Raw genomic sequence first — 17,666 nt, forward strand, 5'->3', positions numbered from 1 at the left:
ATGCTCCATTTTCCCCGCACACTGTGACACTTGGTGAACACAGAGAAATGTGCACATTTCCATGCTGGCTTGTGTTTTGCCTACTTTTGCATTGTAATTGGGTGTGTCTCTTAGTAGCAGTTTGAGTATTTGCTCCTTGGGGATTTGTTGGCATCATTGTGATGAACAGAGTTGTACAGTTAACTGGATCAGCTACTGAATAGACAAAAACAGCACTCAGGAAAATTTGGTACATGCTAGTTTGTAGAAAGCAGTCTTTCTCAAAAAACAAACAAACAAAAACCCAAACCCTGAATTCATGATCTGTAGTTATTTTCCATTTTAAAGCATTTATTCAAGAAGAGTAGCCTATTTCAGGGCTTAGAACTTCTAAAGGTCTTCACAATGCAATGATTTAGACTAGAGAGCAAAATAAGGAAGCAAGACCTCGCCTGCCATCTGTTGGTGACAAAGGAGCCTGTTCCCGCCTGCTGTGCGTGGTGGCAGCCGCCACAGCTTTGCTGCCTTACCACGGTGACTTACCAAGAAGAAATCTCTGATGACTCTATTTACAGCAGAACTCGCTCACCCCAGGGCACTTGCCCATTCCTCTCCCCTGCTTAATTTCTCTTTCCTGAAATGTCTCTCCACCTGCCACACCAGGTTCTGCTCTCTCTATTACTTTTGTATCAGTCAGAAGAGAAAGAAAACCTAACATGCTCAGGCAAAGAGAACCTCGTGAAAGCTTTGGAGTAGGAAAGTTTTGGGTGCTCAGAGACAGAATGAATGTGTCCTTATGGTACACTGGTGGCCACGGTAGGAAATAGGGTCAAGTTTACCACTGGGAAGGAATTATGGAACATTTGCTTGTGGGATTGTTTCTATTCCTTTCTCTTTTTGGGTCACACCTGGTGATGCGCAGGAGTCACTTCTGGCTCTTCACTCAGGAATTACCCCTGGCGGTGCTCAGGGGACCATATGGGATGCTGGGAATCGAACCTGGGTCAGTGACGTTCAAGGCAAATGTTCTACCTGCTATGCTATCGCTCCAGCCCCTCTTTTCCTTTCTTTTTGTTTGTGTTTTGGGTCATACCAAATAATGCCAGGGCTTACTCCTGGAACTCAGGAACCACTTTTGTCAGTCTTCGGGGGACCCTATGAGATGCCATGGATGCAAAGCAAGCACCTACTCACTGTACTATCACCCTGGCCCCCTTCTTTTCTTATCTGTCATTACTAACAAGTGCACTCAAGGGGCAGATATGTTTGTAGGTTTTATTTCTATCTTGCCGACTAGCCATTTCCCCCTTTCCTGCTGGTTAACAGAAGCCCCCTCCCTGGCTCAGCATTGGCTGGGAGTGACTGCCGGCCAAAGGGTACCCTTCCCAGTCTCTCTTGCAGCTAGATCACCTCAGCAATTGCCAGGAAGTTGTTCTTAAAATTACTCTTTATATTCCAGTCTGCCTTACAGAGACTGCCCCCTTCTTACAGGCCAGACAGAGACACGGTGGGGATGAGCTAGAAGCCTGTGTCCTCTATGGACAGAAGGAACCATCACCCACTGGACGTAAACCTCGCCACATCTGTACAGTGAACTAGAGAGAAATGGTGCACTGCTTTCATAGAATGGGGTTGTTAGAAGAAACTATGAACACTCTCTCTCTTCCTCTCTGCGCCCCCCCTTCTCCCTCTCAGAGCTTGTACGGTTGAAAGGCCGTAGTAGGAACCAATGAGGAGGGGCCCTGGACAAGCCAGGAGGAGGGGTCTTGCCTGAATACCCGGACTCCACCCCTGCATCCTACAGTGCTACAGTGATATTGAACTTTAAGCCTAAGAACTGTAAGATGATAAATTCCAGTAATTTTGTTTAGATTTAAATACACACAGTACATTTGTTTAAACGTTGTGGTCTGTGCCCTGGTGCAAATACGATCTCTTTGTCTCTACCCTAATACTCTGCTGTGACACTGTATCTAGTTTAGTGGCTGGAAATGAGTAGGTGTGCAATTTTATTTAGAAGAGGATGAATATACACAGCACAAAGACAACATCTGGTTTATGCAGTGCTATAAAATGTAAAGCGCTTGAAAAGATTACTTGTGTCTATTCACCCCTTCATCTTGAGATCACCTTGGTCATATTTTTGCAAGCAAGTGAAATCTCATCTTTTCAACTCTTACCACTGTCTTCTCTTCCACAGTGTACTCCAAATCTACCCAGTCTCAGCTGTTAATTTTACCACTTTCATTATTTCATAATTTTCAGTGATTGCAATGGTCTAATGGTCACATCTCTAGTCCAGCATCCCCTAACTGCACCCAAATCTACTCCTCTCCATTATTATAGAGGCTCCTGGGGTGCAATGTTGCCTAGCCTTCATTACTGCAGAGCCTCCGAGGATTCAGTATTACCTACTTTGGGGGAAAACTGAAGAAAACAAAGGGATCTGGGTACTTTAAACATGCTTTCTCTTTCTTTGCACCTTTCTCTGGATCTAGAGTACATACCTGCTGTCTCATCTGCTTCTGCTCTATCTACCTTTTCTGACACTAATCATTTCTGGTCTGGAAGCTGACCCGCTTCCAACTGGATTTGCCAATCCCCTGACTCGGGGTGGGGGGATGGGCCGGTGGGAGGGGCACTGATGCCAGATTCCTCAGGGTTTAAATGGTCCAAAAAGGACCAAGTAACTGAATCAGTGCCAGATCTCTTTTGGGGAATGCAACTTACTTACTGTATATGAATTTGGGCTTATTTGCTTTTCTAAGTCTCTGTCTACTCATCTCTAAAATGGCATGTTTATGGGCCGGAGTGATAGTACAGTGGATAGGATGTACGCCTTGCACACAGCCGACCCAGGTTCAATTCCTGGCATCCCATATGGTCCCCCAAGCACAGCCAGGAGTAACTCCTGAATGCAGAGCCAGGAGTAACCTCTGAGTATCGCTGGGTGTGCCTCCCCCCAAAAAAGCAAAAACAAATAAAATGGCACGTTTATTACCTGTCCGACTTAGTGGTCCTGAGGATGAGCAGATGCAATGTGCAAAGAGACCCTGGTTGGTACTTCCACTCTGTGGATAGCAGTCACTTTCCAGAAAGCCATCAATATATAGTTAAAACATTGCTGTATAAAATAAACCATCATGCCCCAAATTTCACTTTAATCTGTTGTTTGCTCATTTAACCTTCACCATGTAGCTAAATGGCCAATAGCTCTGATTTTCAAAAAAGGTAGAGATCCTAGAAAATCCCCGAGCCTTAGATTATCTCTAGAAGAGACAGGTCTAATGGAAGGTATTTAGAAAATCTGCATTTCTTCTCAATCTTGCAATCCTAAAAGTAAAGGTATGTTCACTTCAACTCGAATCAAGAGTCCAGAAGCCATGTGAAATACAAACATTTGGGCATGGACATGGTTTTTATTCATAATATATTTTCACAATATATTAATAATGGAGAATAGCACTTATTTTTACACTGAGTATAACTTCTCCTGGAGCACTCTGGAGCTTGTTGGGGTTGAAGAATACTGCCATGTTTTTCCTCATCTCTTTGGTTTTTGGAAGCGGGCAGGGATTTTCCAGCTGAGGGTCTATCCTGGTTATTTGTGACTTTCCCTTCAAGCCGTTTGAAGATGAGAAAGACCATGACTTCATCGTGTCCATTTTGGAAAGAAGCCACGAAGTGTGGATTAATGGAAGATCAGAAAGACCCAGGAATTGGCATTCCACAGTTTATTTCCTTTCACAAATGCCAATTTCTGCAGCAGCCAATAATCACTGGCAGGGCTCGAGGCTCACAGCCTGAAGAGAAGTCACCTCACCAGCCAGTTTCCATGCCAAAGACGACGCTGCTGATGAAGAACATGATTCTGAACATCTCTAGGTCTCCTGGAGGTGCTGAAGGTCCATTCTGTGTCTTGAAGATGGAAGACTTGGACACCATTGTACAAGATCTTGGCAAGAATGCCTCCATGAGGATCTCAGTACACAACGTCACATTGTGACAAAGCTGCTTGGAGGGCCCCCCATTTTAACCAGAGAGACCAAGGCACCATGAAGTAATGCAAAGCATATTAGTAACAATAACAAGTGGAACAGAGTCCAACTGTCTTCCCAAAAAGGCAAGTCCAGTAGGAATTGTCAATAGCCAGTCTTTTTTTTTTGATCCAAGTGATTCTGTCCATTGGAAAGTGTCCTTCTGTTCCTCCATTGTATTGAAAGTGTTTTCATTTATGAGTCTAGCAATCACTTAAAAAACATATACTATTAGCACCAAGGCAGCAATTTATTCCCAGAGATCACATGAAATGGAACACTTAACATAATTAATGGCTGGTATAATTTGTGACATCACTAAATTACTTATTGACTAATGATAGTTAACTAGAAATGCCACCCCCCCACCCCGAAAGACTCATGTAGCACCGTGATGGCAGCTAGATTGTTTTAAAACACAAATTACAATTAAAAAGTAACACTAAAACATTTACAGATAAAAAGTAAACAATAGTGTACCGTGATAATGAAGGATCACTTTTGTCAGAGTACTACATATAATGTAGAGTACGTAAAATGCAGTGGTCTGACTGCAAGGGACAAAATAATGCAAAAGGCAGTCATAATAGAATCATTTTACGTACAAAAATATTACATCACAATAAATAATTTCAAACATAAATATTAAATTTTACATCATTAGGATATTCCATATATATACACATATATATCCATATGTGTGTATATATGTGTATATATATGCATATGCATACACACAAACACACACATCTTCACACATACATGCACACAGACACACACGCGCGCTCACACATACACACACACACACACAGGCACCCAAATTTAAGGTGGAGGTATTGCATTACGATCCTTCATCCTTCCCATAATGGCTTCCTCTTGAAAGCACCTGAAAAAAAAAATAAATTAATCAGGAAATGCCCACCAGGTGCTTAAATGCCATAAGCCAAGATTAGCTAAGCCATACATATTTTAGATACATAATTAAAAATAACTTTTTCTCTAGATTTTAGAAGGGATATAAGCTTCCTATTGGAAATATGGATATTTCAGAGGGAGTAAAAAAATTTTTTTAAATCTATCTTGGGCAGGAGAGATAGTTTAATGGGTTGAGTGAGTGCTTTGCATGCAGGAGTCCCGAGTTTAATCCCTGGCACCACAGGGCCCCCTAAGCACCTTCAGAAGGAACCCCTGAACACAAAGCTGTGGGGAACCCTGAGCACAGCTGGGCATGGCTCAAAACCAAAACCACAGCAACAAAATACATTAGCCTAAAATCCCTCACTTGAGATACTGGTTTTTCAATATATATTTTTTCTTTTTGGGTCACACCTGGTGATGCACAGGGGCTATTCCTGGCTTTGCACTCATGAATTACTCCTGGCAGTGCTCAGGGGACCATATGGGATGCTGGGAATTGAACCCGGGTTGGCTGCATGCAAGGCAAATGCTCTACCCACTGTGTTATTGCTCCGGCCCCTGTTTTTTCAATATTATGTTTCCCTGGTTTTAATTTCATTCTACAGGTAAGTGGCCAGCAATATATACTCAGTCAAATTCAACTATATAAATAGATGTAATTTGTTTTACTTGATATGAACTATTTAAAGCACTATAAAATGGAGAGTGCTAGTGGTACCTGATGACTTTGTCAGCCTTTATCCCAGGCCCCCTTTTCTGATACCAACTTCTGTCCACTGGGAGCCATCCCACTTCCAAATAAAGTGGTCAACAGCCCAAATCTTGGTCTCCTTGGACCTGTCAGGATCACGAACAGCATTATGTGGTCACAGCTGTTACAGCTTAAGGGAATCTGTTATAGCTTAAGGGAAGTGTAGTGTACAATGGATCATTTTCCTTTTGGCCTGAAGTAAATGAGTTTTTACTTTTTTCCACTTTTTTACTTCACTCTTTGGCCAAGAAAAAAAGTGACATACTTTGTCCAACAGAGGGATAACTTGCTGTCAAAATGGATATAGTTAGACCAGGGATGGTCAAACTTACATGGGTACGACTCGGGAATTTGTGAAATTAGATTTCTAGCAAGTTCCCAGTGATGGTAAGCATATTAGCTCTTGGGCCACACTCTGAGCTGCAAGTGTGTGGTACAAGTGGTGACGGGACCATCAGCTCTGGTGTAGGACACTCCTGGGTTTGGCCAAGGGACTCCATGTGACTCAAGCTAATTGCTTCAATGATGCATCCTTGTTGTTCCAGCTGGGAAATGAGGATAACAGCCCCACCTTGTGGTTCTGTGGTGAGGAGTCAATGAAGTAATGTCTGCAAAGTGCCTGACAGAAAAGGTTCAAGGAAAAGCCTTCTTTCCTTCTCCTGCTGCTTATTTTTCATGGTCCTTCTTTTATTAAGTGTTAGTTCTCAACAGGCTAATCTGGGCGCCACCCACATTAAAATTCCCAGTATTAAAAATACAAGTTCCTTAAAGAAACTTTGATACATCTACACAATGGAATACTATGCAGCTATAAGAAAAGATGAAATCAAGAAATTTTCACATAAGTGGATGGACATAGAGAGTATCATACTAAGTGAAATTATTCAGAAATAGAGGGGAAGACATAGAATGACCGCACTCATTTGTGGAATATAAAGTACCATAATCGGAGACTAACACTTAAGGTAATAATAGAGATAAGAGCCAGGAGGATTGGATCACAGCTTGGAAACTGTCTCATGTGCTGGGAGAAAAGGCAGCTGGGATAGAGAAGGGACCACTAAGTCAATGATGGAGGGATCGCTCGGGATGGGAGATGCATGCTGAAAGTAGACTATGGACCAAACCTTATGGCTGCTTAGTACCTGTATTGCAAACCATGACACCCCAAAGAGAGGGAGAGTAAGAGGGAATGTTCCTGCCACAAAGACAAGGGGTGGGATGGGGTGGGGTGTCGGGAAGGATACTGGGAACATAGGTGGTGGAGAATGGGCACTGGTGGAGGGATGGGTGCTTGATCATTGTATGACTGAAAGGCAAACATGAAAGTTTGTAAGTTTGTAACTGTATCTCAATAAAAAAGAAATGTGAGTCCTGGGCTGGAGAGAGCACTCTATGGGTAGTGTGCAGCTGTGCAGATTGGAACCCAGGGTTCCATCTCTGGCTCCAGCACTGCTGACTATATCCCCCAAACAAAGTGATGATACAAGTCTGGGGTTCTCTAGAAATGGCACCCCGAAATCTGAGGCGGGAAGCGCTGGGACCTCAGAGCCCAGCTGGTCGGAGTTATGAGGACAGATGAACAGGAGAGAAAAAGAAAGCAGAATCCTACTGAGTGAGCCTCAAGATGCTGAAGGATTAGGTGCCTGTCGGGGGGCAACTGCCCCACCCATGTTTGCCAGTGATGAAGCTACAGAAAGAAGCAAAGAGGGGAGAAAGGAGAGACTTACCTTAGCTATAAAACTCGGACCTGCAGGCCAGTGCCAGAGGATGGAGCACATTTTCCACAGTAACCACCGCATTTGCCTACAACCCGGGTACCATCCTGCAAAGAGATGCATCGCCTTAGGCTCACACTGGCAGCTGAGTCTAATCAGACGGCTTGGTCAGTGGTTTCAGAGTGTTTAACGGCTTTGGGGGAAACGGGCCCGCACGCACGGCAGGAAGAGCATCTGAAGAGAAGCAGAGCCTGGTACGCTCAGCGTGGGCTAAAAGCAATGAGTTGCAAGCTATGGACTGTCGGCCCAGTGCTGCCACGTTCCTGGAGAGCCACTGAGTCAAGAGGAGTTTTGCCGTTTTTAAAAGGTTGGGGAGAAGCAAACCAAGTATTATATTTCTTGACATGTGAATCGGATAAGAAATTCAAGTTTCCATGTCCGTGATTAAATACTGGAATCCAGCCACATTCACTCATTCTCCTGACACCCTCAGCTGCTTCCTGCTATGGTCACTCCCGCCCCCACTCGCTGCTGGACAGCGAACACAGGCATGGCAGTAGTTGGACTTGACAGTATTTTGAAGGCCACGGTCTTTGTTCTATACACTTTATGTATTATTTTAAAAATTGTATTAATTTTAGAAATATTTTGGGGGCCTCTCAAGCAGTGTTCTGTGGTCTAGGGACCACTCTCAGCAATTCTTTGCCAAGTGGGCCTGCGGTTCAGTGCTGGGACCCAAGGATGCAGTGCTAGAGACTCACCTAGAGGTGCACAGGGGCACTTCATTTATTTTTTGGGCATTGTGGGGTCTTACTCCTGGCTCTGAGCTCAGAGACAACTGCTGGTGGGCCAGGGGTTTGTATATAATGCCAGGGATTGGATCTGGGTTGGCCTTGAGGGAGGCAAGCACACTAACCACTGTACTATCTCTCTGGCCCCAGCACTTCCTTTTAAAAATGACTTATTATGGGTTCCAAACTTTGTATGAGGGAAGTATAAGCACAATAGTGTATAAATCTGTAACTGTACCCTCACGGTGATTCTCTAATTAAAAATAAATAAATTTAATAAAAAAAATAAATAAAAATGACTTATTTACCATCTGATCAAAATGAGAAGGGAAACCTGTAGATTTTTAATATTGCACTTTGAAGGCACAGTGGTTTGTGGATGATTCAGTCATCAAATTTCGATGACAAAGCATTGCATTTATCATGACATACTAAAAGAAAATAATCTACCCCACTTTTAAGAACTCAGCACTTACCACACTATTTCCATTCACAGGAAAGCAATGGGAAGAGATTTAGAAAACTTAAGTGTGTATAACTCATGATGTAGCATAATCGATCTCTCTCTCCCTCTCTCTTTCTCTCCCTCTATCTCTTTCTCTCTCTCTTCCTCTCTCTCTCTCTCTCTCTCTCTCTCTCTCTCACACACACACACACACACACACACACACGAGCAAGTTCTAAGTGGCCCATTTATTAGCTCATTTATTAGTATTTTACCAAGGGTGAGTTAATAAAATTGAAACGTCATAATGGTTTAGGAAATGTGGCCAGAAAAACAATCTAAAATGGCTATCCATCCTCTAGGGAAAAACAGCTGGTCAAAACATAATGGACTCTGGGGCTGGAGCAATAGCACAGTGGGTAGGGCGTTTGCCTTGCACGAGGCCAGCCCAGGTTCTATTCCCAGCATCCCCTATGGCCCCCTGAGCACCGACAGGGGTAATTCCTGAGTGCAAAGCCAGGAGTAACCACTGTGCATCGCCGGGTGTGACCCCCCCCAATAAAGCAAAAAATTAAAATAAATTAAAAAACCCATAATGGACTCTGGGAGCTATATCCATGGTCAATGAAGAAACAAGAAAAATAATTCTGAAGTGTTTCCTAGGCTTCTGCTAAATTAACAGATGTTCTTCATGCTGTACAGCTATTTCTTTGAGAAGACAAGAGAGAGATGGGAGTGATGGAAGCATCAGTCTATAGGATGATCTGGTGAGAATTACAGGTGAGCCAGTTTCTGAGAGTTCGAGAAAACACAAATTTAGCACCCCTGAAGAGCATCTGCTAGGACATGGTGGTCACTGATAGTGGCAAACAGTGTGGAGAAAAAATAGATTCAGTCACACAAACTTGCAAGTCTGTGAAAATCTAAAAAGCTTATGATCATCTACTATATCATTGGTAGGTCCTTTGTCAAAAATAACATCCAAGAGTTACAGAACCAGTAAAGCTATTGATGAATTTGCTTTGCAATCATGAGCTGTAAACTTCTTTTTTAATTAGCACTAGCAGCTACCTTTTGCTTCCATACAATAAAAGTATAAGTGTGATGACTGACCACTGAGAGTATTTACTGTGAATGTTGAACTTGGGAGCAGATGAAGCATTTTGTTGAACAAGAACTCTCAATCACTGCAGTTGGACGATAGCTTCTGATATAGATTTGGTATTCTGAACTTAGAATGACAAGATGAAACTACTTTTAGACAAAGTTTATACTGTGCTACAATCATTTCAGTGACCACACTGTTGTAGAGACTGGCACTATTCAGTCACTTCATATGCTTCCTAACCTGTCAAAAGTTAAAGTGAGTAGCTACTTCTCTATTCCACACAAATTTATACTTGGATGTGTTTCCCCAGTTTGAACCGAGTTCCTGCAGCAATTTTTAGACTTTGATGTAAGTGCAACAAATTTTACCATATTACAAAATGCATCTAACAAGGCAATTGAGAAGCTTCTACCTCCCTTTCAGTAGTAAGTGATTACTCTGCAATGTAATGACCTGCTAAAGGCAAATATAAAGAGGGAAGTCTAATAATTTGGATTTTCTCCAAAGTATAAGCATACTTAACTAGAATTACATAATGTGGATGATTGAATGCTTGAAAATAACTATCAATGTAATAAAATCCATTTATAAAAATAAATGACAGAAAATCCCTTTTCAAAAAAGGTGCAACAGATACACATTAGAGTCATTTCTGATAATTCAGTAAATTTGATAAAATGTCATCCTTTCCCAATGTTGCATTCTTCAATTGGGAGTTCTGAATCACAAAAAGTTGTACTTAAGTATTATATTTCAAACTTGATCAATTTGTATGCAATGTTCTCGTTTGTCATATGTAAATGCCTATATGACATCTGATTTTTATTTCTTGTCTGAAAACTCTAAGATCTTCTTTATCTGGATCTTTACAGCAAAGGTTTTCCCTAGCCTAAAGCTTGTGTATGTCTATTTTCCTCTCCAGAGTCCTCTCATTTCTTCCTTTCTCTCTACCCTCCACCTCTGCAATTTTTTTTTATTCTTCTGATGTGCACCTTACGGGACATGACCTTTGCACAACCAATTTTCAATTTCCCTCCTCTTCTCCCTGTCTGCATGCAGCACCACTTCAGTGTTTGACTGGGAAATTCTTCAGAATCAAGCCCAAAGCCCACTTCCCACCCAGACCTTTCTGACCTTATTGCAAAGCAGATGGTAAAGTTGGGTGATTATCTGTAACACGGTGCTTCTCCTGCCAAAGTGTAGACCTACCATGGCAAAGTCATTATCTCATTAAAATCTAAGATTCCCGGAACCTGGCACGTGTATTTGCAGTGGTATACATACACATTTGTCGAGTGAATGAATGAGAAAGGGTGATGCTGAAGTGTCCATCTGTTTGAAACGTAATTCCTAGTCTCTGCTAATTGATTCCTCAAATGCTTTACTATGCTGTGAATAATTCCTGAACTGGTATCATGCCTGACTCTAAATTTACCCAGTCGTCTTAGCCACCCAACCCCTCCACTCTTGTGCAAATGTTTCACATTTTCTGCTACTGGGAATAAAACTGGGAGGGGACATTTTTGTACCTGTTCTTATAGGATACCTTTCAGCTATACAACTCAAACGTGAAGGACATGAAGATTTGGTTTAGGTTAGCAAACTCTCAAAGTCCCTTGCACAAAATGGATAATCTCACTTTAAAATGAAAATATGTGGGGCTGGAGAGATAGCACAGCGGGTAGGGTGTTTGCCTTGCATGCGGCCGACCCGGGTTCGATTCCCAGCATCCCATATGGTCCCCCGAGCACTGCCAGGAGTAATTCCTGAGTGCATGACCCAGAAAGAGAGGGACAGATACAGCAAGATCTGCCTCATATGTGGGGTATAAAGAAATATAAAAAAGGAATAACAAAAGCTCAAAGCAAACATGACCTGAGAACTGGTCTACAGAACTAAACTTAGCAGGGGTCGTGGGGATAGCGGTGGTGGCGCCGGACCCTGAGACCATGACAGAAGAAGGCAGCTACTCTGGTTGCGGGCGCAGTGTCGGCACATTATACGCATGAAATGGTATCATGAACAGCATTGTAAATCATGGTGCATCGAATCAAAAGGGGGAGAGTACAAAGAGACAGTACAGTGGCTAAGGTGCTTGTTTTGCACGCAGCTTATGACCATGACAATGGTTCGAGTCCTGGAGCTGACAGGTATGGCCCCTGAGCACAGAGCCAGGAACATCACTGTGTGTGGTCCAAAAAGGAAAAAAAATGTCATTGTGCCCCTAGTTGGGGGCGGTGGGGGGTGGGGGCAATCTTCATTTGCACCTAACTGGATGCTCTCTGCTGGATTGATGCCAGCCCACCTGGTCTTCTGGCTAAGACCTTTGCCCTGAGTGAAAGTACAGACCTGCTGGCCTTGGGGATGCCAACATGCGAGCAATGTCTTCTGTTTCATCAAAGCTACTGCTTTCCCCACATCTGCTCTGATCTGATTCAGACTGTCCACTGACTTCATTCTGTCATTTTTCTTTTTTTTTTTTTTTGTTTGTATCACACCCAGCTCAGAGTACCATGTGTGGTGCTGGGGATTAAACATGGATCAGCTGGGGCTGGAGTGATAGGATAGAGCAGAGGGTAGGGCATTTACCTTGCATGTGGCCAACTGGGGTTCAATCCCCGGCATCCCACATGGTCCTCTGAGCACCGCCAGGAGTAATTCCTGAGTGTAGACTCAGGAGGAATCTCCGAGCATTGCAGGAGATAACCCAAAAATAAAAAAGAAAAGAAGACAGAAACCTGGATCTGCTGTGTGCAAAGCAAGTGCCCTACTTACTATACTATTGTACCTGGCCTAACTGTGTTTTTAAATAACTTATTTCTGTCTTAGTTTCTGTCCCTCTACAAAATGTGGATATTAGTCTCACTTCAGAGGTTTGCTGGAAATGAAAAAAAAAAAAGCATGAAAAGTGGCTGCCCAGGGCCCATGCTGAATACGTATTACAATAATAGTATTCTGAATGTGTCGGAACCTCATCAGAGCTTGTTTTTGAGGAGCGGGCAGCAAGTCTGGGTAATTTTTAAATTGCTGATAGTGGGTTTGACAATGTTCATGCTGTATTATGAATCAGGACCTTATTAGTTTGATTTAGATAAAGTCTAAGCTGAAACATTTTTTAGTACAGAGTTGGGAAAAAAAAAAAAGAAAAGGTACTGTGCAAAGGAACAGCGTAAGCACGACTCTCAGGGAAGCGGCGCGTTTCAGAGACAGCCGTGTGCCCAGTGTGGAGAGGGACAATGGAACACTAATTGGGAAGCAGCCTTCTTTCTCCATCAGCGAGGCCCTCTAACATCTCTTCTTGGTGAGTACTTTGTAAGCCTTGCTGGAGTGATTAACAGGAACAACTCTCTGTTCCACTGAAACACTTTGTACTGCACACTTTGTAGTTACTGTTTTCTCAGCATTTCTCAGGATGCTGGGAGGTGGACTCCTGCCGTCAAGACTCCCTGCCTACCTGGGACAGAAGTTCACTTAGTTACATTTCTTTGGAATGTGCTGGTGGTGAAACAGGGCATCATAAGCACGATGCCCTTCCAGGAACAGTACTGCAAGCCACAGAGCCTAGGAGCGAGGGAGAGAGGGAGGGAGTGAGGAAAGCGAGAAGAGAGAGCAAGCGAGAGAGAGAAACAGAGAGAGAAGAAAAGTGACTGTCATAGTGGCAGATGGGGGTGGGGCAGGAGGGAAACTGGGACATTGGGTGGCAGGGAAGGTGTTGGAACATTGTATGGCAGAAACCTAATCCAGAACAATATTTGTAACTGTGTATCTCACAGCGATTCAATTTAAAGATGCCCAAAAGCAACATTTATGCATTTTTCTAATATATAATTCTAGACCTTTAAACATGTGCAGATATCTGTGTAAACATTACCTAACTTCCTCAGAAATTAGCTGAATAAAAGTTCTGTGTATCTACAAGTGGAATTTGACTCCACTGGAGCATAATTTTTATACTGGGTGGATAGCTTTTTCACGAGAGGGCAGCGTTTTAGGAGTAAGTCCTAGGAAGGTAAATATGGGTTGATTCTGTACCTCTGCTGCGTGTGTACAGATAGGCATCTCATGGTACCTTAACTCCCTGGATGTAAATGAACTGAGAGACAGGAACTGAATCTGTCTCTTCTAGTCTGATACATCACACATTGATTTCTAATGTTAAAGAAATTGGATTCATGGCTCTTCCTCGAGCAGGAGAAATGTCCACTAATACCTAGGACCGGGCAGTCAGGCCTTGGAAACACAGGCCCCTAGAGACACTCTCACCCAGGACTTGGCCCCAATGCATAAGAAAGGAAAAGGCCCATGAGTACCCCTCTCATTGGTCTGAAGCAACCTTCCCTTCATTCTGCCTTGCTCTAAACACCTGTTCCAGAACCTTCCTCCAGGTAGAGCACCAGAAGGCATTTGAACACAGGTGTGGGGCCAGCGGGCCTTTCTCAGAGGACTGCAGGACGCTTTGAGAAGCTGAGTGCCTTCATGAGGTGAGAGTGCTCAGAGTGTCTGGGAAGGAGGAACTCCCAATTCCAGCCTCTCCTCTCTGTGCTCACACCAGGGCCGGGCTCCCCTTGCTGACTGCCACACAGGCATGAGGAAGGTGGAACTCAGTCCCTGAGCCAGGTTCCTGCAGCCCGTACCTGACAAGAAGTTCCTCTCTAGAGGGGCAGCGGGAAAAAGCCCACATGGAAATGTGAGTCCTGTCGGGTCAGGGGTCAGCAGACCCATTAGCCAGGTCAAGCAAAGTCGGCTTCCCAGTCACCCGGCCACCTTTGGAAATGCTGACAAACCTCAGACTGAAGAACCTCAGGCTGGGGCTGGAGCGATAGCACAGCGGGTAGGGCATCTGCCTTGCACACGACCAACCTCGATTCAATTCCCAGCATCTTTTATGGTCCCCTGAGCACCGCCAGGAGTAACCCCTGTGCATCACCAGGTGTGACCCAAGAAGAAAAAAAAAAAAAAGAACCTCAGGCTACCAACAGCCAATGCTGTGTAGCCAGTGTCCAGTGACAGGCACTTGGTTTGATACCTTTAACTCACTTACGGCCTGCAAAAAACCAATGGGGTGAGAGTCACCATCAGTCCCATTACATGGAGGGAAAAACTGAGGCCCCCAGAGAAGCTAAGCAGAGCTGGTAAATGCATGCTTGGGGAACCCACTAGAGTGTGTGTGTACCACTTCCTGACTCTGTAGTGCTGGGGACATCACCCCTGCAGCAGGACCACTGGCCTGGGGCTGGCTGGGCAGAACAAAGCCCCCCAAACACCTCTATCCCCATCCTCCTGACTTACCCTCCCGAGTTTGATGAGAGCTATGAGGAAAACAGCCTCTTCATACCTGTCAATTGCCCATGTAAAGTGCCATTTCAATGACAAAGTAATTACTTTTTTGAGTTGAAAATCAGAGAATTCTTTCCGCTCCCCAAAGGAGCCAATGGTGAAACTAATCTGGAGACTTAGTTTGACTGTGTTTTTGTTTGCCCATGGACGATGCTCAGGTTCTGCGCTCACTAGGGATCACTCCCAGTGGGCTCGGGGGCCACAGGGGATACGGGGGATGGAACCCCGGTTGCCTACATGGAAGAAACCAGGCTGGTGCTTCACCTGCTGGAATATTTATTGCTCTGGTCCCAGTTTGACCAGTTTTGACCTCTGTGGTAGGATCGTGTCTCTGCTTTCCAATTGGTAGCCAGAGTTTTGCTCAAAAAAAAAAAAACAGTTTTCTTTTATTTTTGCTCAGAGAAAACCTTCTATTGACAAGTAGTCTTGGGAAATTGAGGTTTTTCATTGACACCCACTCCCTCCTTCCCTCAGCCCCGACAGGCCAGGCGGCTCTCTGCAGAAGAGTGAAGGAAAGCGAAGAATGATTGTGTGAGGGCAGAATGGAAATCAGGAATGTTGGGAGAAGAAACGATGGTCACCAGTTTGGACCAAAGCAGCCAGAGAGAGCTCTGGCCTCAGGGGAAAGAGGCGCAGAGGGGTGAGACAGGCGCTGACATACTTTCCCAAAGCAGGTTCTGAGCAACTCTGGTTATTGGAAATCCCCCATGGTTAGTTTAACTTGGGACACTAGTCAGCAAAACAGGGTCCCTGCATAGGACTTAGAGGCAGGTGGGAAGCTGTTTCAGCTGTGCTGGACTAAGTCCGGCAGATCCTAGCGCCACATGTCTAAGCCACGGCAGCATGGAATGAGCGGCAGGCTGGAATGAAGTTTCAAGGTTTCTTTCTGCAAACTTTATTCCAACCTTTAATACACTTCTGCTTAGTGGGACTCTGTGAGAAGGAAAGAAACATGGAAAATATTCTTTCCAAATGCCTTGGCCTGTGGAAGGTGGGTGCTATGCGTGACCTTAGGGGCTGATGACCAGAGAGCAGGGGCAGATACGGAGCAGCCTGTCAGGAGCCGGAGTCAGCTCAGTCCTGATGACTGGGGCTCCTCAAGGTGGGTCACAGACCTTTTCTTTTACTTTCTTTTTGGGTCACACCCAGTGATGCTCTGGAATTACTCCTGGCGGTGCTTGGGGGACCATATGGGATGCTGGGGATTTAACTCTGGTCGGTCGCCTGCAAGGCAAATGCCCTAGCCGCTGTACCAGTCACAACCTTTTCAGCTCAGGTTCTCTCAGAATCTTGATGATTTTGGAATATCAAGATTAAAAAAAAAGACAGTGATGCTGACAATTGCTGTGCCAATTCCAGCACCTGTTAACAGCCTTCCACTTTGGCAGCTGAGTGATCACTTTTCCCCCACTAGGTGGTGCTCTTGCCTGTAATTATTTTTAGTTCGGGCATGAAAACTTCCTAACCGCAAGGCTAATACTAAATAGAGCCCAAGCAATGTCATGGTTGGTTTCCTACATAATCATTCTTCACATACAACCACATTTGGGGCAGTTAATTCGTTTTGTTCTTCTGGGCCACTGAAGCATAATAATCAAGACACCTGAAGGGCAGGAATAAGAAAGAATGTGACCGTTTCAGGACACATTCTGATGAGCACATGTGAGATCAAGCCTGGACGGTCTCTGCTACCTTTACCGTTTGCAAAGCAAGGGAGTAGCACTGTTGCACTGTCTTCCCGTTGTACATAGATTTGCTCAAGTGGGCACCAATAACATCTCCATTGTGAGACTTGTGTTACTGTTTTTGGCATATCGAATACGCCCCGGGTAGCTTGCCAGGCTCTGCTGTGCAGGTGGGATACTCTTGGTAGCTTGCCGGGTTCTCAGAGAGGGATGGAGGAATTGAACCCGGATCGACCATGTGCAAGGCAAACACCCTACCCGCTGTGCTATTGCTCCAGCAAAGGAGTATTTCATGGCTAATGTAAGAGCAGTTCATCTGGCCATGTCAAATTTGTGGCAGTCTGGTTAAAACAGAGAGTCTTTTTCTTTATCTTGTTTGGTTTTTGGGCCATACCCAGTGGTGCTTTTGTTTTTTGGGCCATACTCAGGGGTCATGCTCGGTGGGATTTGAGGGACCCTATGGGGTGCCAGGGATCAATCCTGGTTCGACCACGTGCAGGGCAAGTGCCCGACCTGCTATATCCCTTACCTGCTCTGACTCCAGAGTGAGTCTTTCTCATATACACAAACTTAACTCTGGCAGATAAAAAAAGACCAGGAAACCGACATTTTCATGGGGTGTGTGTGTGGGGTTGGGGCTGGGGGCAGAGGTTAGTCTTAATAGGTTGGTTGCACATTTTTTTTTTCTTTTTGGGTCACACCTGGCAATGCACAGGGGTTACTCTTGGCTCTGCACTCAGGAATTACCCCTGGCCGTGCTCAGGGGATCATATGAGGTGCTGGGAATAGAACCTGGGTCGGCTGCGTGCAAGGTAAATGCTCTACCCGCTGTGCTATTGCTCCAGCCCCAATAGGCTGCACATTTAACAAATGAAAATACAGGATGCTCAGGTAGCT

At 44.4% G+C, this 17,666-nt stretch overlaps 1 protein-coding gene across 1 annotated transcript in view; it reads right to left on the minus strand.

Moving 5' to 3' along the window:
- Window positions 1-4,768: 4,768 nt before the first annotated feature.
- The window catches only part of ADAMTS9 (ADAM metallopeptidase with thrombospondin type 1 motif 9), a 182,776-nt gene continuing 169,878 nt past the window's right edge, over window positions 4,769-17,666 (minus strand). Inside the window, exons 39-40 of the mRNA XM_004612779.2 lie at window positions 7,416-7,510; window positions 4,769-4,902 (exon numbers count right to left, since the gene is read on the minus strand). Coding sequence (XP_004612836.2) covers window positions 7,421-7,510 — 90 coding nt within the window. The 3' untranslated portion in view covers window positions 4,769-4,902; window positions 7,416-7,420. The remainder of the gene's footprint in view (window positions 4,903-7,415; window positions 7,511-17,666) is intronic.

The sequence above is a fragment of the Sorex araneus genome, chromosome 4 (assembly GCF_027595985.1).
Source record: "Sorex araneus isolate mSorAra2 chromosome 4, mSorAra2.pri, whole genome shotgun sequence".
In the NCBI taxonomy this organism is placed as follows: Eukaryota; Metazoa; Chordata; class Mammalia; order Eulipotyphla; family Soricidae; genus Sorex; species Sorex araneus.